Source organism: Saccopteryx bilineata, chromosome 3, assembly GCF_036850765.1.
Source record: "Saccopteryx bilineata isolate mSacBil1 chromosome 3, mSacBil1_pri_phased_curated, whole genome shotgun sequence".
Lineage (NCBI taxonomy): Eukaryota > Metazoa > Chordata > Mammalia > Chiroptera > Emballonuridae > Saccopteryx > Saccopteryx bilineata.
The window spans coordinates 256,076,793-256,103,258 of record NC_089492.1 but is presented as its reverse complement, the minus strand read 5'-3'; the positions used below and the strand labels follow the sequence as shown (position 1 = coordinate 256,103,258).

The 26,466-nt window shown below is 40.5% G+C and overlaps 1 protein-coding gene across 1 annotated transcript in view; it reads right to left on the bottom strand.

The window, feature by feature from the left end:
* The window catches only part of PIK3R3 (phosphoinositide-3-kinase regulatory subunit 3), a 101,644-nt gene that overhangs the window by 42,084 nt on the left and 33,094 nt on the right, over positions 1 to 26,466 (bottom strand). The window contains exon 3 of the mRNA XM_066269304.1: positions 2,422 to 2,530. Coding sequence (XP_066125401.1) covers positions 2,422 to 2,530 — 109 coding nt within the window. The remainder of the gene's footprint in view (positions 1 to 2,421; positions 2,531 to 26,466) is intronic.

Here is a 26,466-nt window from a genome sequence, read left to right as displayed (position 1 = left end):
GGCGCATGCGGGAGTCTGTCTGACTGTCTCTCCCTGTTTCCAGCTTCAGAAAAATGAAAAAAAAAAAAAAGAAATGGCAAGGCATAAAAGACCCTGAATTATAGGTCCACAAGGTCTTAAAATATAAATTTAAATATTTAATATAATAGATCCCTTTATTAAACAATGCTAAAATAAAATTTTCTGGTAATTTTAATGTGAATTATATCGTCTTCCTCAAAAAATTAAATATGGAATTATCATATGACCTAGACTATTCAATTTTGGATATATACCCCCCCAAAAAATAAAAGTAGGGACTTGAACATTTATAAACCAATGTACATAGCAGCAGCATGATTCAGTAGCCAAAGCTGGAAACAATCTAGATGTTTATCAAAGCCAAATGTCCAGATGAATAAATATATATAAAATGGAATAGCGTTCAACTTTAAAAAGAAAAGAAATTCTGACACATGCTATGACATGAATGAACCTTGAAGATATTATGCTAAGTAAAGTAAGTCACAAAATGACAAATATTGTATAATTCTACTTATATGTAGTATCTAGAGTAGTCAAATTCATTGAAACAAATTAGGATGGTGGTTGCCATGGAGGGGATGGTAAAACAAAGAAGAAAGGGGCATTAGTGTGTTATTAATTAATGGGTATAGTTTCACTTGGAAAGATGAAATAGTTTCAGAGATGGACAGTGGTGATGGTTGAACAACAATGTGGTACTTTATACCACTGAATTTTACATTTGGAGATGGTTACAATGGTAAGAAAAAGGAAAGAAATGAGTGCCACTTTGGTAATACAAGAAGAGAAAGAGAAAAGAGAAGGACAAGCATATTGAGGACTATAGCATCAACCTGAAACCTGACTTGGCAGAAATGGGTTATACTGTTTAAAAACAAGAAAATACAATATTCAAATTTAAAATATATACAGAGGAAGGCAAATGTAGGTTTACAGTTGTTCATATGGATAAAAACATACAGGTTATGATTATTACAATAACTTTATTAACTTAAAATTTTTTCATGATGCAACTTTGAACCTGTTTTTGTGAACCCCTGTATGTGTGTGTATATATTCCTTCTCTAGATTCAAAATTTTCCAAAACCATATTTTACCCAAAGAGCAAATCTGTTCTACAGTCCTGTTTCCCAAAATGAGGTGTGTGTAAAAAGGGCATCAAAATCTCTCGGAGATGTAAAATGCAGATTCCTGGGCCCCACCCAACTGATTATTGTGCATGTAAAGACTGTGGAACCACTGCCTTAGAAACAAAAGGTAAGAAAAATTAAGTGATTATAAGCATCTTTTACTTGAAACATGTAACCATCTTAACTGTATGTACCATTTATCCAGAAATATATCCTCAATACAGTATTAAAAATAAAATTACTTCCATAATTTAAAGATTTTCTTGTCACTTTTTCATGGGAAGAAAAGCTTTTAGAAACATATGAAATGTTCTCACAATCTCTTAAATGGGAATCTTAAAATGATAACTAATGCACATCACAATGTTTTATTTTTACTAATATTCAAAAATGATTTTTTATTTATTTATTTTTTAGAGAGGAGAGGGAGAGACAGAGAGAGAGAAGGGGGGGAGGAGCTGGAAGCATCAACTCCCATATGTGCCTTGACCAGGCAAGCCCAGGGTTTCGAACCGGCGACCTCAGCATTTCCAGGTCGACGCTTTATCCACTGCGCCACCACAGGTCCAAAAATGATTTTTTAAAAACTGCATTCATGACCTGTGGTGGTGCAGTGGATAAAGCGTCGACCTGGAAATGCTGAGGTCGCCGGTTCAAAACCCTGGGCTTGCCTGGTCAAGGCACATATAGGAGTTGATGCTTCCAGCTCCTCCCCCTTCTCTCTGTCTCTCCTCTTTCTGTCTCTCCTCTCTCTCTCTCTCTTTCTCTCTCTCTCTCTCTCTCTCTCTCTCCCTCTCCTCTCTAAAATGAATAAATAAATAAAAAACAACAACAACAACCAGGGTTTGCTAAAAAAAAAAAAAAAAAGAATCTAAAAACTGCATTCAGTTATAGCAGGGGTAGTCAACCTTTTTATACCCATTTACCACCCATTTTTGTATCTCTGTTAATAGTAAAATTTTCTAACCACCCACCGGTTCCACAGTAATAGTGATTTATAAAGTAGGGAAGTAACTTTACTTTATAAAATTTATAAAGCCGAGTTATAGCAAGTTAAAGCATATAATAATAATTACTTACCAAGTACTTTATGTCAGATTTTTACTGTTTGGCAGAATAAATCTTTATAAAACAACTTACTATAGTTAAATCTTTTTATTTATACTTTGGTTGCTCTGCTACCGCCCACCATGAAAGCTGGAACACCCACTAGTGGGTGGTAGGGACCATGCTGACTACCACTGAATTATAGTAACATTCTATTTACCTTGAAATATCCCCCCAATACCATTCTGCATCCTGAAGAGAAACAGAACTGTCCTTCATTCCACTTATAATTGCTGAAGTCAGTGGCTTAGGTGGCTTTGGTGGAAGAGCTAGAAGAAAAATGAATATTATTTTGTAGATATAAATTATTGTTTGTTTTCTAATTTCTTCAGTCAAGAACTGCACAGGAAAGAATTATAAATACAGTTGTTATTTCATGTTAAATCTTAAACATTAGCCAAAAAAATATCTTTTTAGAACTATACCAACAATTGGCTGAAAATTTCAAACAATTTGGGTTTTTCCCATCTTATTTTTTTAATTTACTTTTTATTTTTCAATTACAGTTGACATTCAATGTTATGTTAGCTTCAGGCGCACAACACAGTGATTAGACATTTATATAACTTACCCAATAAATCTAGTACCCATGATACCATATACAGTTATTACAATATCACTGATTATATTCCTTGTGCTGTACTTTATACCCCCATGACTATTCTGTAAGTACCAATATGTACTTCTTAATCCCTTCACCTTTTTTACCCAGTCCCCTAACTCTCCCTCCCTCTGGAAACCATCACTCTGATCTCAGTATCTGAGTCTATTTTGTTTGTTCATTTATTTTGCTCTTTAGATTCTACATACAAGTGAAATGGTGGTATTTGTCTTTCGCTGTCTGACTTATTAAAAAGAAAGCATTTTTGGCCCTGGCCGGTTGGCTCAGCGGTAGAGCGTCGGCCTAGCGTGCGGAGGACCCGGGTTCGATTCCCGGCCAGGGCACACAGGAGAAGCGCCCATTTGCTTCTCCACCCCTCCGCCGCGCTTTCCTCTCTGTCTCTCTCATCCCCTCCCGCAGCCAAGGCTCCATAGGAGCAAAGATGGCCCGGGCGCTGGGGATGGCTCTGTGGCCTCTGCCCCAGGCGCTAGAGTGGCTCTGGTCGCAACATGGCGACGCCCAGGATGGGCAGAGCATCGCCCCCTGGTGGGCAGAGCTTCGCCCCTGGTGGGCGTGCCGGGTGGATCCCGGTCGGGCGCATGCGGGAGTCTGTCTGACTGTCTCTCCCTATTTCCAGCTTCAGAAAAATGAAAAGAAAAAAAAAAAAAAAGAAAGCATTTTTGAAGTGTGTGTGTATATAAATGCAACTTAGATGTTTGTCTGAATGTAGTGTTTATTTTTACCTTTCTGTGCATATAAATACTTAAACATTTTCAAATCTACAGAACCTATCTACCTCATTTGTAACCCAGGAACTGTGTGTGTGTGTGTGTGTGTGTGTGTGTGTGTGTGTGTGTATCTGTCTCGCTGTACAGTAAGAGAGACAAAGAGAAAGACAGAGACAGGAAGGGAGATGAGAAGCGTCAACTCGTAGTTGCACCATCGCAGTTGTTCACTGCCTGTCTCTCACACATGCCTTGAGCAGGGTGAGGGGGTTGGGGGGCTCCAGATGAGCCAGTGACCCCTTGCTCAAGCCAGCGACCCTGGGATCATGATTCCATGCTTAACCCGGCAACCTTGCACTCAGGTTGGTGAGCCTGCAATCAAGCCATGTGGCCTCTGGACTTGGAACCTGGAACCTCAGTGTCCCAGGTTGATGCTTCATTCACTGTGCCACCACCCATCAGGATGAAATATATTTTAAAAGGTTAATGTTATCATAAATGTTTGTATCTTATTTTTTAAAAGAGAAAGACAAAGAATAGGATGCTGCCTGACCAGGCAGTAGCACAGGGGATAGAGCATCAGAATGGGATGTGGAGGACCCAGGTTTGAGATCCCGAAGTCGCCAGCTTGAGCGCAGGCTCATCTAGTTTGAGCAAGGCTCACCAGCTTGAGCCTAAGGTCGTTGGCTCGAGCAAGGGGTCACTTGGTCAGCTGTAGCCCCCTGGTCAAGGCACATATGAGAAATCAATCAATGAACAACTAAGGAACCGCAATGAAAAATTGATGTTTCTCATCTCTCTCCCTTCCTGTCTGTCTGTCCCTATCTGTCCCTCTCTCTGTCTCTGCCACATACATACACACAAAGAATAGGATGCCATGGAGCACAAAATAAGGACACTAAATCTAGACAGTCAAGGAACACAAGACATATGGTATCCCAGACTAAAGGAATAGCACATATTTTAAAAAGAAAAGAAGGGAAAGGAGGTGGGGAAGAAAAGGAAGGAAGGAAGGAAGGAAGGAAGGAAGGAAGGAAGGAAGGAAGGAAGGAAGGAAGGAAGGAAGGAAGGATCCAAGAGAGAAAAGAAATACCTAGTCCTAGCATATGAGGGCTTTGAAGTGGGGAAAAGTGGAATTTCATTTTAGCTAGCTGTCATTTCCCAGGTACCATATTTCCCCATGTATAAAATGCACCCTTTTTCAAGAAATTTGGGGTCTAAAAACTGGGTGCGTCTTATACAGTGTAGTGTTTGCAGATTTTTTTTACTTGCATTCCCTGCTTTTTCACACTTGTTGTCTTTATGCTCATTGTTTAATAAATAAAACTTGACTTCAATAACTTTATGTAATACACTGTTTATCCAGATTTTAGGCCCCAAAATTAAGGTGCATCTTATACATAAGGAAATATGGTAATCACCTGGATATTGCTTTGAGCTGCCTCCCCAACAAACTATCTTCTAACTGCTCATCATTCCATTTTGTCCTTTGAAGCATCCTCCCTGATCATTCAACCCACATTCTAATTAAACAAACTATTTTATAACTTTAGCATCTTCCCAGAAAGTGCTTTTTCCCCCACTTCCTAGCCTTCTCTGAAATCTTGCTCTCCAGGACACTGCTAACCTTGCAGCCATCTCTTTTGAAAAGTTGCTCATTTTCCTCAGAGACTCTGGGCTTCTGTTTTTACTTAGCTCAGAGTTATTCTAGAAGGATCTGTCTTCATTCATCTATACCTTAAAACTGATATTTGGCCCTCTTTTTATTCTGTCCTCTCATCTACTCCTATTACTTCAAATAATACCTAGACTCTATTCCCAAAACAATACTTGTAACTACAGGAACTTCTCTAAATTTCTGATTGTCCTATAGAAGACACCTAAACAGTGGTGGGATTCAGCCGGTTTGCACTGGTTAGGCAGAATCAATATCTAATTTTTTGTTGAGTCCAGTGAACTGGTTGTTAAAATGGCACTTGTAATCAGGGTTTTAAGGCAGCCGCCCAATGTGGAAATCACAAATTTACATTCGTTACTTTTTTAATGTTCATCTGCACAACCGCATATTCTAAGCACCTGTAGCGATGTTCATTCCGTCCATAGGTGAAAAAATTGCAAGTGAGGATGCCAATCAAGAGGCGATATGGATATATCTTAAATACCAGTTTTAATTGTTTTTTTCAGGTATTTAATATTTCTTCATTAATATTTTAATTTTTTATTTTATTTATTCATTTTTAGAGAGGACAGAGAGAGGGAGAGAGACAGAGAGAGAGAGAAGGGGGGAAGAGCTGGAAGCATCAACTCCCATATGTGCCTTGACCAGGCAAGCCCAGGGTTTTGAACCTGCGACCTCAGCATTTCCAGGTTGATGCTTTTATCCACTGTGCCACCACAGGTCAGGCCTTCATTAATATTTTAAAACTCATAACTTAATCTAGTTTTGTGTACCTCTTTTATTGTTCGTATTTAAGTATTAAATGCATGAAATAATAAACTACCTTTCAGTATATGGGGGTGGTTTGGGGGGGGGGTTGTATTTTTCTGAAGCTGAGAACAGGGAGAGACAGACACCCGCATGCGCCCGACCGGGATCCACCTGGTACGCCCACCAGGGGCAAGGCTCTGCCCACTAAGGGGCGATGCTCTGCCCATCCTGGGCGTGGCTATGTTGAGAGGCCACAGAGCCATCCCCAGCGCCCGGGCCATCTTTGCTCCAATGGAGCCTTGGCTGTGGGAGGGGAAGAGAGAGACAGAGAGGAAGGAGAGGGGGAGGGGTGGAGAAGCAGATGGGCGCTTCTCCTGTGTGCCCTGGGCAGGAATCAAACCCGGGACTTCTGCACGCCAGGCCGACGCTCTACCACTGAGCCAACCAGCCAGGGCCTCTTTTTTTATACTTAAAATGATCATTAGGGCAGAGAACTGTTTATTAAATTATTTAAATCCCACCACTACACCTAAATATGTGTCAAGCACTGTAGCAGGCACAGTGAATTAGACCAGCACTTCTCACACTTTAATGTGGTTATAAATCACCCAGAGATCTTGTAAAATGTAGAATGGTTTGTGAGGTATGGCTTGGGAGGCTTGGAATTCTGCATTTTGAACAAGCTCTTAAGTAATGTCAATGCTACTATTGGTCCAAACTGAGTAGCAAGCTTACAGTGTCTCTCTTTGAAAAGCTTTTATGGAATAAAATAAGAAGTAGAGCAAAGTAATGAAAATATACTCAATTAAATACATACAATTCTTCACTCCCTCTATAAATCACTCCAAATTGGCAATAAAAAATATTTTTTCTTCTTCTTTTTTTTTTTTTTTTCATTTTTCTAAAGCTGGAAACAGGGAGAGACAGTCAGACAGACTCCTGCATGCGCCCGACCAGGATCCACCCAGCACGTCCACCAGGGACGACGCTCTGCCCACCAGGGGGCGATGCTCTGCCCATCCTGGGCGTCGCCATGTTGCGACCAGAGCCACTCTAGCGCCTGAGGCAGAGGCCACAGAGCCATCCCCAGCGCCCTGGCCATCCTTGCTCCAATGGAGCCTTGGCTGCGGGAGGGGAAGAGAGAGACAGAGAGGAAAGCACGGCGGAGGGGTGGAGAAGCAAATGGGCACTTCTCCTGTGTGCCCTGGCCGGGAATCGAACCCGGGTCCTCCGCACGCTAGGCTGACGCTCTACCGCTGAGCCAACCAGCCAGGGCCTAAAAAATATTTTTAAAGGTATGAACACACAATAGCAAAGAGATCAGTGGAGGAAACAACAGAAGATGATACCAACAAAACTTTAATACAGGAAAAGCAAACAGATGCATCTGACTTGGTAGACTGCAAAAACTGAAACCTAAGCCTGAAGAGAAAAAAGCCCAGTTTAAAAAAACCCAATGATTCACACCACTGTGATCTGGAAAGACCAAGAATTGGAGGCACAATGCATCTCCAAAGGGAAGATTGAGGGATGGGGCTGTAAATGAGAGGACTAGCTGAAAAGTCTATAGAAAGAGCAGTCCTCCTCCCCAACTCCCAAGCAACCACAAAACTACCCCCTCCCCCACCTGAGACAAAGGCGGACTATCAACTCATCAGTCCGAGATACAATTAAAGAGGCTTGGACTCAGGGAACACTAAGCACAGCTGGGACTAGGGGTAAGTCTCTAATTGAAAAGAGAATTGAGGAGAAGTCTATTAACAGGTAAATGTCCCAACCCCCTCCCCCACCTCAGTTATCTCAACACTGAGCCACCAAGCCTGTATACCCCAAGCATGAGTTAGGGAGATTTTTCTTTGGAGAAACTGGTAAGACCCTCAAAAAGGCCTAAAAATACAAATATTTTGTGGTTACGAATGAAAAATTTATTCACTATCTTATCACCTTTCAGTAGTCTTCCAGTTAACACATACAAATACTGATCGACTTACGACCTATGCAACTCACGACCATTCGACTTTACGACCACGAAAGCTAGCCACGACTGCTCCACGTCTGGCAGTGCAAGCGTTGCCCAGCTGGGCGTACACAGTGCGGACCAGCTTCCGGCAGCACTACCATGTTCGCGTGCATCATTTCAACTGTTATCCCAGACTTGGTACAGCAATTTGTGTTTTGTGTCTTGGATATTTTTCATCAAACTCCTCCCAAGATGTCTACCAAGAGGAAATTGTCTTTGCAAATATTAAACAAGTTTTACTGGTAATGCAGTGTTTTACTTAAACCTGACGAATGTAAAAATAAGAAACAAAATGGTGTATAGATGATACAAATGGCATAAAATGAACAAAGAAAATTATGATATATAACAATAATGAAAGAGAATTATGATAAAATATGACTTAAAGATTTTTATAACATCATTTCACAGTACTGTACATATAGCCTACTCAACTTACGACCAAATCGTGTTATGACTGGTCTGTCAGAACCAATCGTGGTCGTAAGTCAAGCACTAGCTGTACTGCCTGCCCTCTTACATAGACCTTCCAATTAGCTTTTAAATATCTTTCTTAAATAAGAACTAAGCCTTTAAAAAGAAAAGAAATTCTAACACATGCTACAACATGGATGAACTTTAAAGACATTAAGAAAAAATTAAGAACCTTGAAGAAATAAGCCAGGCACAAAAGAACTAATATTGTATGGTTTCTCTTCTATGAAATTCCTGCCCTGGCCGGTTGGCTCAGCGGTAGAGCGTCGGCCTAGCGTGCGGAGGACCCGGGTTCGATTCTCGGCCAGGGCACATAGGAGAAGTGCCCATTTGCTTCTCCACCCCTCCGCCGCGCTTTCCTCTCTGTCTCTCTCTTCCCCTCCCACAGCCAAGGCTCCATTGGAGCAAAGATGGCCCGGGCGCTGGGGATGGCTCTGTGGCCTCTGCCCCAGGCGCTAGAGTGGCTCTGGTCGCAACATGGCGACGCCCAGGATGGGCAGATTATCGCCCCCTGGTGGGCAGAGCATCGCCCCTGGTGGGCGTGCCGGGTGGATCCCGGTCGGGCGCATGCGGGAGTCTGTCTGACTGTCTCTCCCCGTTTCCAGCTTCAGAAAAAATGGAAAAAAAAAAAAAAAAAAGAAATTCCTAAAGTAGTCAACTTCATAAAGACTGAAAATATTCAATAGAATGGTGGCTGCCAGAGGCTGGGGGGAAAGGGAAATGTGGAGTTGGTGTTTAATTTAATAGGTATAGAATTCAATTAGGTAAGATGAAAAAGTTCTGGAAATGGATGATAGTGATGGTTGCACAACAATGTAAATATACTTAATACTTCAAAAATGTATGCTTAAAAATGATTAAAATGATACACTTTGTTATGTATATTTACCACACTTAAAATATAAAGGAACCACAAGACATTTAAAGAAAACCCCTAACTTCAGACCTAAGTATCAGTATACATAAAATTCAGGGAACAGAGTAACAAGTTAAATGACATCATGAAGAAACTGTCAAATCAAGAATATAGCCCTAGCTGGATGGCTTGGTTTGGAGCATTGTTCTGCAATGCTGAGGTAGTGGCAGCACATACAAAAACAGATTGATGCTTCTGTCTCCCCCTCCCCCCTTCCTCTCTGGATTCAACTTAAAAAAATAAGGAATAAAAAAATTTAAGGCCCTGGCCAGTTGGCTCAGTGGTAGAGCATCCACCCGGCGTGTGGAAGTCCCTGGGGTTCGATTCCCAGCCAGGGCACACAGGAGAAGCGCCCATCTGCTTCTCCACTCTTCCACCCTCCTTTCTCTCTGTCTCTCTCTTCCTCTCCCGTAGCCAAGGCTCCATTGGAGCAAAGTTGGCCCCCGCGCTGGGGATGACTCCATGGCCTCCGTTTCAGGTGATGAAATAGCTCCGACTGCAGTGGAGCAATGCCCCAGAGTTGCCGAGTATGTCGGGTAGATCCCAGTCCAGGGCATGCGGGAGTTTGTCTGCCTACCCTCTCTTCTCACTTCGGAAAAATACAAAAAAATAAAATAAAGAAAAAAGACAAAAATATAATAATAGGCAACAAAGAACATTTTTAGCCCTGGCTGGTTGGCTCAGCGGAAGAGCATCTGCCCAGTGTGTGTAAGTCCCAAGTTCAATTCCCGGTCAGGGTACGCAGGTCAACCATCTGCTTCTCCACCCCTCCCCCCTCCTCCTTATCTCCCTCTCTCTTCCTCTCTTGCTAAAAATCAATCGAAAAAGAAAAAAATTTAAAAAGAAAAAAGAATATAGGGTACTCAACAGGCCAGGTGATCTGGACTCTTCTAAAGTCACTATCATTTTTCTAAATAGTCAATATCATTTTAAAAAGTGACTAGATGATATTATAGAAAAGACAAAAAAGCAGCATAACAATAAATTTCTTTTCTTAAAGATTTTAATTATCAATTTTTAGAGAGAGGAGTGGGGGGAACATCAACTCATAGTAGTTGCTTCCCATATGTGCCTTGACCAGGCAAGCCCAGGTTTTCAAACCAGCAACATCAGCATTCCACATCGTCGCTCTATCCACTTTCACCATCACAGGTCAGGCAATAATAAATTTCAATGTCAATCTTAGTGGGATTCTGATTCAGAAACACAGCTATAAAATCACTATGGAGCCCTGGCCGGTTGGCTCAGCGGTAGAGCGTCGGCCTAGCGTGTGGAGGACCCGGGTTCGATTCACGGCCAGGGCACACAGGAGAAGCGCCCATTTGCTTCTCCACCCCTCCGCCGCGCTTTCCTCTCTGTCTCTCTCTTCCCCTCCCGCAGCCAAGGCTCCATTGGAGCAGAGATGGCCCGGGCGCTGGGCATGGCTCTGTGGCCTCTGCCTCAGGCGCTAGAGTGGCTCTGGTCGCAATATGGCGACGCCCAGGATGGGCAGAGCATCGCCCCCTGGTGGGCAGAGCGTCGCCCCTGGTGGGCGTGCCGGGTGGATCCCGGTCGGGCGCATGCGGGAGTCTGTCTGACTGTCTCTCCCCGTTTCCAGCTTCAGAAAAATGAAAAAAAAAAAAAAAAAAAAAAAAAAAAAACCACTATGGAGTCTGTGGGGCAGTTGTGTTAGGCTTGCTCGTAGGTTTACCAACTGCAAGTGCTTTACTTGATTAGCGCATGAGCATGCGGCAGAGGCACATGTGCATAACCTATGTAAGGGTATGGGTGCTTCCCCGGGGCAGCAATTTTCACAGACCCCTCTCCTGCCACTGGGAGTGCGGTTTTCCTTGCTCTCTTACCCTTAGTGCAAATAGCAGTTTTCCTTTGTTTATTAGCTCTTTCACTTTTGTTGTTTATTTGCTAGCCTGTCTTTGTGAGCCTCTAATAAATGGGTATGCCCAACACTTTTTGGCTCTGCAGTTTCTCTACCATCTGCCCAAATTCAATGTGAACCTGCCTGCCCTTGGCCACCAGCCTTACATCTGGCATAGTGGGCAGGGTTCAGTGTAAAGCTGGTGGCCGAGGCTAGGCAGGTTCACAGAGTCAACTGAGATCATTTCAATATATATCAAATATTAAAATTAGTATTAATAAATATCTAATCTGTACACCTGAAACTAATATAATATTGTATGTTGACTATAATTTGAAAGTTAATTTTTAAAAAGTTTTTAAAAATATTAAATAAGACCAAACTAAACAGAAGAAAATAGGCGTAAACAAAGAATTCAAGGGAAACTTCACAGACACATTCTTTTAAAAGCATAATATCCTCAGAAATATAAAAGGAAATGCTACATCAATGAAACAAAAACAAAATCTATAGTAAAGGAACAATAAAGAACAAGAGCACTTATATATTAAAATTATAATAGAGGTTTTATTTATTTTTAAATCAATTGGCAAACTAGCAAATTTGAGGAAATCTCCCAAAAATAGAACCAAAAAGAGAAAGTACTTAAAAAAACTAGAAAGTACTTAGAAAAATAGAAGGAAAGATATTTAGAGGATAAACCCAGAAGATCCAATATTGAGTAACAGAAGTTCCAAAAAACTGAGGAAAATATTTTTTTTAGATAATAGGAATAAGAAAAATCTTTCAGAAATGAAGGGCATATATTTCCAGAGTGAAAGTGCCCAGAATATGCCACACAACGAATGAAAAAGGCCCACGTCAAGGCGTATCTATGTGGAATTTCACATTAGGGGTAAAGAGAAGGTCCTAAAATCTCTATGATAAGGGGGAATATGCCTGAAATGTCTTTTGATTCCTCAACAGCAACACTAAAAACCAGTTGATACTGGGGAAAAAACCTTCAAATTCTAAGGAAAAATTATTTTCAACCTAAAATTAGATATCCTAAAAATAATCAATTATATACACATGAGGGTAAAATCGACATTTTCAGTCATACAAGATCTCAAACAACTTAACTCTTGACATATTTTCTTAGGAAGCTCCTGAAGGATGCTTCTTCAAAATGAAGAAATAAACCTAGGAAAGAAAATGGTGTAGCTTGACCAGTCAGTGGCGCAGCATATAGAGCATCAGTCTGGGACGCTAGGGAGCCAGGTTCGAAACCCCAAGGTCACTGGCTTGAGCACAGGCTCATCCAGCTTGAGCACAGGCTCACCAACTTGAGCACAGGGTCTCTGGCTTAAGCATGGGGTCATACATATGACCCTATGGTTGCTGGCTTGAGCCCAAAGGTCCCTGGCTTGACTGGAGGCCCCCCCCCCACAATCATGGTACATATGAGAAAGCAATCAATGAACAACTAAGGTGCCTCATCAAAGAATTGATGTTTCTCATCTCTCTCTCTTCTTGTCTGTCCTTGTCCTTGTCTTTCTCTTTCTCTCTCTCTCTCTCTTTCTCTCTTGCTAAAACAAACAAACAAACAAAAATAATGGTGTAGAATTCAAGAAAATGGAGGCCAACACAGGAGAGAAGCAAAGGCAGTCCCTAGGATAATAGTGACTGGAAGTACCAGCACGACAGTCAAAAACAATACCTGAGATTTCAGTAAAAGAGGGAAGGGGCTGCTTATAAGGGGTATGTTGGAAGAAAAAAGTAAAAATGACAGACTGATGTTTAACCATACTGGGATGAATTTTATAGTTCTGTCAAAGAGTATGAGGATAATACTGTCAAAAGTACATTTTAGCCTGACCAGGCGGTGGCGCAGTGGATAGAGCATTGGACTGGGATGCGGAAGGACCCAGGTTCGAGACCCTGAGGTCACCAGCTTGAGCGCGGGCTCATCTGGTTTGAACAAAAGCTTACCAGCTTGGACCCAAGGTCCCTGGCTCTAGCAAGGGGTTACTCAGTCTGCTGAAGGCCCGTGGTCAAGGCACATATGAGAAAGCAATCAATGAACAACTAAGGTGTCGCCAAGAAAAACTGATGATTAATGCTTCTCATCTCTCTCCGTTCCTGTCTGTCTGTCCCTGTCTATCCCTCTCTCTGACTCTCTCTCTGTCTCTGTTAAAAAAAAAAAAAAGTACATTTTAAAAAATCATGCAAATTTCAGCCTGACCAGGCGGTGGCGCAGTGGATAGAGCAAGGGGTTACTCAGTCTGCGGTAGCCCCACGGTCAAGGCACATATGAGAAAGCAATCAATGAACAACTAAGGTGTTGCAACGTGCAACGAAAAACTGATGATTGATGCTTCTCATCTCTCCGTTCCTGTCTGTCTGTCCCTGTCTATCCCTCTCTCTGACTCTCTGTCTCTGTAAAAAAATAAAAATTTTTTAAAAATCATGCAAATTTTAAAAACAAAGCAATAATTCCAAAAAAATATATAAGAAACACAATCATACAAATGGCTTGCCTATGAACACTATTTACATGATATAATAGTGTAAATACTAAAAGATAATTTAAGAAACAATCATAAGTATATAAGTATATTGGAAAAACAGGTAAAGGGGAAGTGTGCATTGTATGGCATAAAAGAACTATCCCCATCTCCCTTAGAAGGAATAAATAATATCAAGAAGTGAAAAATGCTAAAATAGTAGTATAAGTACATATATGATGAAAAACAGGAAGCTAAAAACCAGGGGGGGGGGAGCTAAAAGAGTTAGTTAAGTGCTGCCTCTATAGATTAGAAATTGGAGGCTGGAGACAGCAGAACAGGGAACTGATGTTTTTTTTTCACTCTAAATCTTGAAGTAAATCTTTTTTACTTTTTAAACTGTGTGCTTGTATTGCTTTGATGAAATAAAAATTGGGACTTGGCCAGTTAGCTCAGTGAGTTAAAAGCATCATGCCTAACCACAAAGCTTAAAGGTTTAATACTCAGTCAGGGCCTATATGGGAAGCAACCAATGAATGCACAACTAAGTGGAACAAATGAATGCTTCTTTCTCTCTGTCTCTCTCTTCTCCCCACCTCTCTCCCTTCTTCTCTCTACAATCAACCAATAAATAATAAAAAAAGAAAATAAAAATTAATTTAAAAAAATTAAGAGTTTATTCTAGTTCTGCTACTTAAACTGGGTTTGGTAAATTATCTCACCTCTTTAAGTCTTATTTATGTTCAACAACAATGTTAAAACCAAACTGCACAGTCTAAGCAGGTGGTGGCGCCAGACTGAGAGCAGAGAACCCAGGCTGGAAACTCCAAGGTCACTGGCTTGAACGCGGGCTCACCAGTTTGAACGTGGGGTTGCTGGCTTGAGCCCAAAAGCTGCTGGCTTGAGCAAGGGGTCACTGACTCTGGTATAGCCTCCCATCAAAGCACATATGAGAAAGCAATCAATAAACAACTTAGGTGCCACAATAAGGACTTGATGCTTCTCATCTCTCTTCCTTCCTGTCTGTCCCTATCTGTCCCTCTCTCTGTCTCTGTCGCAAAAAAAAAAAAATTGTATAGGCTACCAAGAGTTGTTTGTTATATATATTTTCAGAAATTTTGCAAGCCAGTGTTATACATAGTCATTATTAAAAATTAAATCACATAAATGCAGTTAAATAAATTATATTAATATGAAGGTAATAAACTCAAAATTCATAACTTCATTAAGTTTTACTATATTTTCTTTAAAAATCTTTATCTTTAAAGTTATTTACATATATTGTATTTATATAGTAGAAATATTTTGAGCTACTACACATCTCTTTCAAATTTTGCATCTAGTATCTCACATTGGTAGCTTAAAGTCAGCCATAGTGGAATTACTTACACTTCTGAAATCAGCAAACCCTACAAACCTTGATTTATTGTGGCACTGATTACCTACCCAGGGTCAGCAAATTATGACCCTGTGCCTTTTTCTGTACAGTGCAAAGAATTGTTTTTATATTTTTAAACAGTTGGAAACACACATACACAATATGCAACAGAGACTACATGTGGTCTACAAAGCCTCATTAATATCTAACTCTTTATATAGAAAAAGTGTGTCCATCCCTGATCTAGACTTAAAAGATAAAGAAAAAGTTAATTTCGTGTAATAATCTCAATCTCATGGCTGCAGCTTTAATGTAAGAAGAAATTAGATGGTTACCAAAAATATATCTCCCAGCCCTGGCCCAGTAGCCCAGCTGGTTAGAGTGACTTCCAGACCCAGCTGGCGCCCTCTTGGGGGTTGACCTTGTTGCTCCAAGACAACACTCCACTGCGCCACCTGCCAGGAACCACATGTGAAACTTTTAAAATAAAAATGCATCAGTCCAGCTACCTAGAGATTCTGATTCAGTTGATCCAGAAAGAGACTAGTGTGTCTGTGGTTTTTATTTTGTTTTTAACACAACTAGTACTTTTCATTAAAGAAAAAAAACAACAACAAAAAAACTAGCCTGACCAGGCGGTGGCGCAGTGGATAGAGCGTTGGACTGGGATGCAGAGGACCCAGGTTCGAGACCCCGAGGTTGCCAGCTTGAGTGCGGGCTCATCTGGTTTGAGCAAAAGCTCACCAGCTTGGACCCAAGGTCACTGGCTCAAGCAAGGGGTTACTCGGTCTGCTGTAGCCCCACGGTCAAGGCACATATGAGAAAGCAATCAATGAACAACTAAGGTGTCGCAACACGCAACGAAAAACTAATGATTGATGCTTCTCATCTCTCCATTCCTGTCTGTCTGTCCCTGTCTATCCCTCTCTCTCTGGCTCTCTGGCTCTGTAAAAAAAAAATAATAATAAATAATAATAAAAAATTTTTTTTAACAAAATACTAAAACCTAGGCTAAGAACCATGTTCCTAATATCACAAATGTGCTCTGACTTCTATCTCTACAGCTTTTCTGATTACTCCAGTAGACACCTGTTCTATCACCTCTATGAGAACTCCAATTCCTCAAACTCATTAATTTAACCCCATTTCTTTGATTCCTCTTATCCTCTCAACTACAACTGCTTGGTAAGACCACAACCATAGCTCAATCTATTTTCATGCCTTTTCTGCTCTCTCCTTAGGCTGCTGGGGGAGGGGGGGGGAGTGGACCACACTGTCTTTAATTTGGTTTCACTAGTAATGATCTCCAATCACTACATCAACACAATCAAAAAACCTTTTTCTTTTTCTTTTTTTTTTTTAATTTTTTCAGAGTTTTAATATTTTGGTTTTTTATTATTTTTTATTTATTTTAGAAAGGAGAGAGAGAGAGGAGAGAGAGAGAGAAGGGGGGAGGAGCGGGAAGCATCAACTCCCATATGTGCCTTGACCAGGCAAGTCCAGGGTTCTGAACCTGCGACCTCAGCATTTCCAGGTCAACGCTTTATCCACTGTGCCACCACAGGTCAGGCCTTTTTCTTTTTTAAGATTTTTATTTATTCATTATAGAGAGGGGAGAGAGAAAGAGAGAGAGAAGAGGGGAGGAGCAGGAAGCATCAACTCCTATATGTGCCTTGACCAAGCAAGCCCAGGGTTTTGAACCGGCAACCTCAGCGTTTCTAGGTTAACGCTTTATCCACTGCGCCACCACAGATCAGGTCCGAAAAACCTTTTTCTAGGTTTCCCTCTCCAACTCCTCACTATGGCTATTACTAATCCTCTCTGCCTTCCTCAAACATCATATTCCACCTCTCTTCATTCATTTTTGGTAGACCCTATTTCACAGAGAAAATAAAGATTGTGAACAGCAGTTTTCTGCTATTCACCTATAAATTTATGCACATCTACACATATTTCTCCTTTCCTATCTAAATTAGTCCCTCTACCAAATGCTCTGGATCTCATCTCCTTTTACCACCCAAAGGACTACAGTTCTCCTGCACCCTATTCCTATTCTCTAGCCTCTCCTGCTTCACTGGCTCCTTTACTGACGCTTCTAAATATGCCGAAATCACTCAACTACAGTTCCCCTGATAGAAGTGGTTCTTTTGGGTTATAACTCTTTTGAAGAGCTGATAAAAGCTTAAACTTCTCTCCTGACAAAAATGTATATACACAGTTTGTATATAATATTGGGGAAAGGAGGGTCCATAAATCCCAGCTTAAAAACCCATACCCTAATAACTTTTATTCTTCCTCCTTTATACCCAAACTTTTCAAAGAGCTGTACAATGCCTCTCTCCACTTAAATACCCTCCTCAATCTATTGCAATCATGCCTCCCCATCTCCCAACTCCACTGAAACCATTCTTGCTAAGGTCACTGACTCTATTGCTAAAGTTAGTAAACAATTCTCAGTCCTTATCTGCAGCATTTGAGAATAGTAATTCTCTCCTTTTTTTTTTTCTTTTTTTTTTTTAATACATTATTTTCTTTCTTTTTTTTTCAATTTTTTTTTAATTGTATTTATTCATTTTTAGAGAAGAGAGAGACAGAGAGGGAGAGAGAGGAGAGAGAGACAGAGAGAGAGAGAAGGGGGGAGGAGCTGGAAGCATCAACTCTCTATGTGCCTTGACCAGGCAAGCCCAGGGTTTCAAACCGGCGACCTCAGCATTTCCAGGTCGACGCTTTATCCACTGCGCCACCACAGGTCAGGCGTAATTCTCTCCTTTTTGAATTACTCTCTTTACTCAGTAAAAGAGACCCTACACTCTTCTATACTTTGTCTACCTCTCTGGCCAGTCTTTCTAAATGTGTCATGGGCTCCTTTTCCCAGGCCAGTTGGGGTATCATCAGGGACCTATCTTTAATTGCCTCCTTACTTTACCTAACTGCTTCTTTGGGTATTCACTGCTTTTCTGTGAAGCTCCTGTCTATATGAGTAGCAAACCTTTCCTCAACTGTTAACCTGGCATATTTCAGTTTAAGTTACAGACTCCAGTAACTGAATCTATAAAACTAGAGGAAAGTTTTTTCTCCCTTACATTCAGCAAAGGTGACATAGTAGACACCAAAAATATCACAGGATCTTTCAGTTATCACTCAACCAGACTTAGATAACACATGCAGAAGCAAAATGACAAACGTAAAAGTCATCTCTGTATTAGGAAAAAGGTGCCTCACACTTTTGGCTTAGTTACTGGTAGTTTACTGAGTTTAGTATAACTAAAGATTGTAAATTAACAGATGAGAAGTTGTTTTTGATTTCATACAGAATAGGAAGAAATAAAGAAACTACTACTGCCTGACTGGTAGTGGTACAGTATATTGAACATCAGCCCATGAGACTGAAGGCCCAGGTTCAAAACCCCCAAGGTTGCCGGCTAGAGCACAGGCTGGTTGGCTTAAGCGCAGGCCTGCCAGCTTAAGCACAGGGTTGCTAGCTGGAGTATGGGATCATCAATATGATCCTTAGGTTGCTGGCTTGAACCCAAAGGTCACTGGCTTGAGCCCAAGGACTCTGGCTTGAGCAGTGGTCACTGACTCAGCTTGAGTTCCCCAGTCAAAGCACGTAAAAGAAGCAATCAAAGAACAACTAAAGTGAAGCAACTACAAGTTGATGTTTCTCTCATCTCTTTCCTCCCCCGTCCCTCCCTTCCCATCTCTCTCAAAGGAAAGAAAGGGAAAGAAAGAAAGAAGGAAAGAGGAAAGGAGTAAGGAAGGACTACTAATTCCTGTTTCCTGTTTGCAGTTAACTCATTAAACTATGTTTAGTTACTGGTTCTACTCAATGAACTAAAAAGAAAGGAAATTGCAATGCTCTCTTAACATCTCCCTGTCTTTCTCAACTTCTTACATTTTAAAAAATTCTTAACATTTACCCTCCAAATAGTAAATCTTATCTTCTGTATTGAAAATTCTCAGTTTAAGAAGTGTTTCATTCATATAAACCAGGGGTAGTCAATTTTTTTATACCTACCGCCCACTTTTATATTTCTGTTAGCAGTAAAATTTTCTAACCGCCCACCAGTTCCACAGTAATGGTGATTTTTAAAGTAGGGAAGTAACTTTACTTTATAAATTTTATAAAGCAGTTACAGCAAGTTAAAACATATAATAATAATTACTTACCAAGTACTTATGTTTGATTTTCACTGTTTGGCAGAATAAATCTTTATAAAACAACTTACTATAGTTAAATCTATCTTTTTATTTATACTTTGGTTGCTCCGCTACTGCCCACCATGAAAGTTGGAATGTCCACTAGTGGGTGGTAGGGACCAGGTTGACTACCACTGATATAAACCATTGCTAGATGGTATTGAGAGTGTTGTGTACTAAGTACATAAAGAGATTATCTTGTGCCTGACCAGGCGGTGGTGCAGTGGATAGAGCGTCGGACTGGGATGCAGAGGGCCCAGGTTCGAGACCCCGAGGTCACCTGCTTGAGCGCGGGCTCATCTGGTTTGAGCAGAGCTCACCAGCTTGGACCCAAGGTCACTGGCTTGAGCGAGGGGTTGCTCGGTCTGCTGAAGGCCCACGGTCAAGGCACATATGAGAAAGCAATCAATGAACAACTAAGGTGTCGCAGCGAGGAACTGATTGGTGCTACTGATCTCTCTCCGTTCCTGTCTGTCCCTGTTTATCCCTCTCTCTGACTCTCTCTCTCTCTGTAAAATTTTTTTTTAAATAATAATAAAAAAAAAAGAGATTCTCTTGTTAAGTGCTGTCAAATGCAAATGATTTATCAAAGACACATGACAAACCTGAAATATTTCTTAAAAAAAAACACCTAGGCCCTGGCCAGCTGGCTCAGTGGTAGAGCATCAGCCTGGTGTGTGAATGTCCTGGGTTTGATTCCTGGTCAAGGCACACAAGAGAGGCACCCATCTGCTTCTCTAACCCCCCAATTCTCTCTCTCTCTTCCCCTCCTGCAGCCATGGCTCGACTGGAGAACGAGTTGGCCCAGGGTGCTTAGGATGACTCCATGGCCTTGCCTCAGGTGCTAAGAGCTCGGTTGCTGAGTAACGGAGCAATGCACCAGATGGTCAGAGCATCATCACCTCCTAGTGCGCTTGCCGGGTGGACCAGGTCAGGCTGAATGCAGGAGTCTGTCTCTGCCTCCTCTCCTCTCACTGAATAAAATAAATAAATAAATAAATAAATATGGAAAAAAACACCCTACTTCATCAGATGATATATTCTGACTACCTGAATAGAAAATTTTAGCCACTGTACTCTGACCATATTAGTAGAAAGGCATTCAGAATTTCTGAAAACATTAAAACCAGGTTTTACCTCAGAAACATTGATACGTGAAGACACATGTAGCCCCATGTTCATTGCAGCACTGTTCACAGTGGCCAAGACATGGAAACAACCAAAAAGCCCTTCAATAGAAGATTGGATAAAGAAGATGTGGCACATATACACTATGGAATACTACTCAGCCATAAGAAATGATGACATCAGATCATTTACAGCAAAATGGTGGGATCTTGATAACATTATAAGGAGTGAAATAAGTAAATCAGAAAAAAACAAGAACTACATGATTCCATACATTGGTGGAACATAAAAATGAGACTAAGAGACATGGACAAGAGTGTGGTGGTTACCAGGGGTGGGGGGAGGGAGGACATGGGAGGGAGGGAGGGAGAGAGTTAGGGGGAGGGGGAGGGGCACAGAGAACTAGATAGAGGGTGGCGGAGGACAATCTGACTTTGGGCGAGGGGTATGCAACATAATTTAATGACAAAATAACCTGGACATGTTTTCTTTGAATATATGCACCCTGATTTATTAATGTCATCCCATTACCATTAATAAAAATTTATTAAAAAAAAAAAAAAAAAAAACCAGGTTTTACTAATCACTGCATATATCGTATTTCTGCATGTATAAGACGCACCATTTTTCTTTTTTTTTCCTGAAGTTGGAAACAGGGAGGCAGTCAGACAGACTCCCGCGTGTGCCCAACTGGGATCCACCCGGCACACCCACCAGAGGGCGATGCTCTGCCCATCTTGGGGCTTCGCTCTGCCGCAATCAGAGCCACTCTAGTGCCTGAGGCAGAGGCCATGGAGCCATCCTCAGTGCGCCAGGTCAAACTTTGCTCCAATGGAGCCTTGGCTGCAGGAGGGGAAGAGAGAGACAGAAAGGAAGGAGAGGGGGAGGGGTGGAGAAGCAGATGGGCACTTCTCCTGTGTGCCCTGGACAGGAATCGAACCCAGGACTCCTGCTGCCAGGCCGACACTCTACCACTGAGCCAACCGGCCAGGGCCAACGCACCATTTTTCAAAAAATATATGGGTGAGGTCTTAAACTGGGTGCATTTTATACAATGGCAGTAGATTTTTTTACTTGCATTTCCCGCTTTTTTGCACTTGTTTTTGTACTCACTGTTGAAGACAGTGATTTGTCATCAGACACAGATGAGGACAAGCTAATGGATGGGAGTTTGGACAGTGATGAAGAGTTGTAAGACTTTTATGAATAAAACTTGAGTTCAATAACTTTATGTAATACATTTTTTTTAAGTTTTGGGCCCCAAAATTAAGGTGTATCTTATACATGGGGAAATATGGTATTTGTAAATAACCAGAAATTATACAAGGTTTTAAATACAAAAATAATTTTTAAAACTAAATAATTTTATTGAAATACATTCCTAAACTCACAAATCTATTTTATTTTAGAGGAACAAAAATAAAAAAATTAGAACTACACTGGGTGTTCTGTAATAATCTTAGCTATAGAAAAGTGCTTAGAAAAAAATGACTGATCAGGCTATCCAGAGAAAAAAGTCAATTATCTTCAGGGGAAAGAAAAAAATTGTATTTAAATTAAACCTTCAGCTTTTAAACCCTAAAAATAAAATTATTGAAACAGGAGGAAAGAAACAAAAAACATTTCATTTTTCTAAAAAGGGAATTGACAGCTTCCAACTAACTTCCTTTTAAAAAACAATGATTAAACAAAATTTCCCTCTGACATCAGTAAACTGCCACAGTCAAATCCAGACTTTATCAACTATTTGGCATGCAGCATTGAATTACAGAACAATTTTGCTCATGCATGGACAAATACTATTTTTCCCCACTGAAATGATTTATCTATAGAGTGCTCATTAGTAACACTAACCCTTTCCTACATCCCAACAACCAACATGCTTTGTGAGCTAAATCCCAATCCCAAATCAGACGTTGTTGGCAAAACTAATCTCTGAATGAAAACAGTACAACAGCCAATCACAACACAGAATTTGGATCGTATGTTACTGACGATGAGACAGAAAAACTGCAGTTTCCAGCAGGTAGTTTTAGTTGAGCTTCTTGGCTCAGCAAAATTGAAGTATGATCTTATCTTTGGAGACATATATAATATTTTTCTAAAATTATATTGCTAAGTTTTTCTTTGAAAATGTTTTTCTAAAAGACTCTTACAACCAAAACAAATGATTTCAACAATTAGGAGAAATAACATTTAATGAATTAAAAGTTAAAAACATTCAGGTTGAAAGAGTAATGTCATTGTCCCTCCCTCTGTGCCTTTCTCCAAGCTAGAGACAGAGTTCCTTCAGATTTCAATTTATTTGTCCATTTTTTTTGCCCACTCATATGATATAATTTAGGTAAACAACAGTTTCTTCAGTTAAAGTTAACTGCTTTAAGGATTCCAGCAATGCTAATAATAATTTCCTCCTGATAGCAATTAATTCACTATACATATTTTCAAGGACTTCTCCAGTTAGAGACTAGGATGATTAAGGCATGGTAAGTTTTAACGTATAATATTCTAGTAAAAAGAATACTGTTTCCTAGCATTGCTCACAAACAGATAGATGAAAGTAAAACAATTTTTTAGACCTATAATTTTTACAGATTATTAATCATTAGTAAATAAAAGCTACTGATCTAAAATAAAATCTGGCTTAGCTATAACCTAGCAATGTAACTTTGGACAAGTCTCTTAAACGTTCTTGTCTGCTTAACTATAAATGTTTGATTACCAAACAATTTTTTATTACATCTAAATAGTCCCTCCTAGCTCTAATTTTTATGGGCCCTTATATTTGGTCATCCAAGAGAGAGCATATCCTAGGCAGATTTCATTGGAACAGAAATTTAATTAAAACTTTACTGGGTACTATGAGTCATATTCCCAACTGGTAAGCTAAATGCAATTATGAAGACCACAATGTATTTCTGAATATTCATAAAAAGAATAACTAGAACCAAAACAAATAGCATTAATATTTTTTAAAAGTGAATAAAAAAAAAAAACAGAAGAAAACTGAAATTAGATTTTTTGGGGTGGTGGGAATAGCAAAACAGAGGAGGGAACATTTTTCAACTCATTGTATAAGACCAGTATTATCCTGATACCAATACCAGAAAAAGACAACATAATGAAAACTATAAGTCAATATCTCTCAGGAACACAGAAACAAAAATGCTCAACAAAATACTAGCTAGCTAACTCAGTAACACTTAAAAAAAAGATCATACACCATGACCAAGTGAGATTTATTCTAGGAATGCAAGGTTGATTCAACAAACACAAATCAATCAATGTAATACGCCATATTCATAGAATAAAGGTTTGGTGATCACAATAGATGCAAAAAAAAGAAAAAACACAAACCTGACAAAATCAAACACCTTTCATGATAAAAACACTCAACAAACTAGGATTAGAAGGGAATTTCCCTAACCTGATAAAGGGCATCTAGAAAAACCACAGCTAACATCATAGTTAATGGTGAAGGACTGAATACTTTCCCCTAAGATCAAGATTAATATAAGGATGTATTCTATTGCCACTTCTAGTCAACACTATACTGGAGGTTCTAGCCAGCACAATTAGGGAAGTAAAATAAATAAAAGGCATCCAGATTAGAGAGAAAGAAGTAAAAGTATCTCCATCTCCATTTGCATATAGAAAGCTATAAGGACTATACACATGCAAAAACTATTAGAGCTAATAAACAAGCTTAGCATGATTGCAAGAAACAAGATCAATATACAAAAAAACAACTGAATTTCTATATGTTAGCAATGAACAATCCAAAAATGAAATTAAGAAACCAATTCTAGCCCTGGCTGGATAGGTTGGTTGGTTAGAGCATCCTCCTAAAGCACAGAGGTTGTGCATGCTCAAGGCACATACAGGAACAGATCAATGTTCCCATCTCTCCCCCCCCCCCCCCGTTCCTCTCTCTAAAATCAATAAAATAGGCCCTGGCTGGTTGGCTCAGTGGTAGAGTGTCAACCTGGCGTGCAGGAGTCCCGGGTTCAATTCCCAGCCAGGGCACACAGGAGAAGCGCCCATCTGCTTCTCCACCCTTCCCCCTCTCTTTCCTCTGTCTCTCTCTTCCCCTCCCGCAGCCAAGACTCCATTGGAGCAAAGTTGGCCCAGGCGCTGAGGATGGCTCTGTGGCCTCTGCCTCAGGCGCTAGAGTGGCTCTGGTTGTGGCAGAGCATCGCCCCCTAGTGAGCGTGCCAGGTGGATCCCGGTCAGGCGCATGCGGGAGTCTGTCTGACTGCCTCTCCATTTCCAGCTTCAGAAAAATACAAAAAAAAAAAAAATAAAATTAATACAATTAAAAATAAAATAAAAATTTTTTAAATTCCATTTACAATAACCCCCACAGAGAATAAAATATTGAACAGCTATTTCAGCAAAGTAGATATACAAATATCTAATGAGCACATTAAAAAAATGTTCAGCTTGGTCTGACCAGGCGGTGGCACAGTGGATAGAGCGTCGAACTGGGATGCAGAGGACCCAGGTTCAAGACCCCGAGGTTGCCAGCTTGAGCACGGGCTCATCTGGTTTGAGCAAAAGCTCACCAGCTTGGACTCAAGGTCGCTGGCTCAAGCAAGGGGTTACTCGGTCTGCTGAAGGCCCACAGTCAAGGCACATATGAGAAAGCAATCAATGAACTAAGGTGTCGCAACAAAAAACTGATGATTGATGCTTCTCATCTCTCTCCGTTCCTGTCTGTCTATCCCTCTCTCTGACTCTCTGTCTCTGTAAAAAATAAAAGAAGAAAATGTATGTCCAGGAAAAACCTGTACTTAAATGTTCATAGCAGCATTCTTCCTAATAGTTAAAAAATGAAAGCAAACCAAATAGCCATCAACCAATGAACGGATAAACAAATGTGGTACACCCATAAAGTGGAATATTATTCAGAGAAATGAAGTATAGCAGGCTCTTGAGTAACATCACTTCGATATAACGCTGATGTGAAAATAAAATCAATTCCTGGCCAAGGCCACTGTCTGTATGGAGTTTGTAGTTTGCAGGTTCTCCCCACCTCTGTGTAGGTTTTCGCCAGGCACTCCAGTTACCTCCCACAACCCAAAAATGTGCACATGAGGTGAACTAGCATGTCTAAATTGTCTCACTCTGAGAGACAGAGAGAGTGCTTATGTAAGTGCACCCTTCAAGGGAGTGGCATCCTGGACAGGGTTGACTCTTACCTTGTGCCCTGAATTGCCAAGATGGCTTTAGCCACCCACAACCCTGAACTGAAATAAGCAGGTTGGAAAATAATTACCTTACTTGTTTTTATTAGTCTTCAATGTATGTATCGCTCACATTATTTCAATGTTTAATATTAAAAGTGTTTTAGATATTTAATAGAAGTTTGGTGATGTTTTGTGACCAGAAATATGCCATAGGAGCTTAACTCTTGTGTATATAGTAAGTTAGCTTATTGTAAAATTAATTTTTGTTGCCTGACCTGGCGGTGACATAGTAGATAAGAATCAGCCTGAAATGCAGAGGACCCAGGTTTGAAACCTTGAGGTCGCCAACTTGAGCAAGGGCTCACCAGCTTGAGCACAGGGGTCACTGGTTTGAGTCCAGAGGTCGCTGGCTCAGCTGAGACTTCCTCCTCAAAGCACATATTAGAATGTAATCAATGAACAACTAAGGTACTGAAACAGAAGTTGATGCTTCTCATCTCTCTTCCTTTCTGTCTTCTGTCTGTCCGTCTATCTGTGTCTCTCTCACCTCTCGCTTAAAAAAAATTTAATTTTGTTCATTTCATTTTAAATTGCAGAAGTGAGGATTTACTGTACTGATACATGTTACAAGTGAACCTTGAAAAATTATGCTATGTAAAAAAACCAAACACAAAAGGCCATATACTATATCATTTCATTTAAATTAAATGCCCAGAACAGGCAAATCCATAGAGACAAAGTAGATTAGTGGTTGCTACAGACTGGAGAAAGGTGAGAAGTGACTTCTAATGGCTACAGAATTTCT